The sequence below is a fragment of the Galeopterus variegatus genome, unplaced genomic scaffold (assembly GCF_000696425.1).
Source record: "Galeopterus variegatus unplaced genomic scaffold, G_variegatus-3.0.2 Scaffold17949, whole genome shotgun sequence".
Taxonomy (NCBI): domain Eukaryota; kingdom Metazoa; phylum Chordata; class Mammalia; order Dermoptera; family Cynocephalidae; genus Galeopterus; species Galeopterus variegatus.
Window position 1 is genome coordinate 6,802 of NW_007744060.1, and position 1,078 is coordinate 7,879.

General features: G+C 38.8%; 1 protein-coding gene across 1 annotated transcript; it reads left to right on the forward strand.

The window, feature by feature from the left end:
• Window positions 1-321: 321 nt before the first annotated feature.
• On the forward strand, window positions 322-1,070 carry LOC103582802 (taste receptor type 2 member 30-like; the record flags this gene model as incomplete). Its single annotated transcript, XM_008564300.1, has 1 exon — window positions 322-1,070. A coding segment is annotated over one exon (749 nt), but the record flags the coding sequence as incomplete, so codon positions are not given.
• Window positions 1,071-1,078: the final 8 nt, after the last annotated feature.

Consider the following 1,078-nt stretch of genomic DNA (forward strand, 5'->3'; position numbering starts at 1 on the left):
CTAGCAAATGAGAATGCAACTTTCACTTCAATATCAGCTATGAATCATTCAGCCTGTGGCCCAGATATACAGTGTATGAGTAGGAGTTGATTTGAGCTGTTTTGGGAATGTTTTGTTATGTTTTTCATAAAGACAGCCTTGACCTCATTCATTAGCATCCTCTGGTGCTTTCCTGCTCCATGTTGGTCCCAGAAAATAAAGGAAACAAGAGCATTACTGCACATTCAGAAATCAGGTACATAGAGAATTTAAGGTCAGGATATTAAAGGAATCATGACTAGTGATATTAGGTCTGCATTTTCTTTTTCTCTTTTTGTTCAGACATAATAAGTCTACTATCGATCATTTTTTTGATTGTACTAATGATTGAATTTGTACTTGGAAATTTTGCCAATGGCTTCATAGCCCTTGTGAACTTCATTGACAGGGTCAAGAGACAAAAGATACCCTCAGCTGATCTAATTCTTACTGCTCTGTCAGTGTCCAGAGTTGATTTGCTCTGGGTAATGTTAATAAGTTGTTCTGCAACTGTGTTTAATCCAGCTTTATATAGTATAGAAGTAAGAATTACTTTGCATGCTGCCTGGATAGTAACCAACCATTTTCGCGTGTGGCTTGCTACTAGCCTCAGCATGCTTTATTTGCTCAAGATTGCCAGTTTCTCCAACCTTATTTTTCTTTACCTAAAGAAAAGAGTTAAGAGTGTTGTTCTGGTCGTACAGCTGGGGACTTTGGTGTTTTTGGTTTGTCATCTTGTTGTGGCAAACAGAGATGAGAGTGTGTGGATAAAACAATATGAAGAAAACGCGACTTGGAAGATCCAGTGGTGGAACATTGCACACCGTTTGAATATGATTTCATTCACGCTAGCAAACTCCACACAATTCACAATATCCCTTATGTGTTTTCTGCTGTTAATCGGTTCCCTGTGTAAACATCTCAAGAAGATGCAGCTCCATGGTGAAGGATCCCAAGATCCCAGCACCCAGGTCCACATAAAAGCTTTGCAAACTGTGATCTCCTTTCTATTGTTATTTGCCATTTACTTTCTGTCTGTAACTGTAGCAGTTTGGAATTC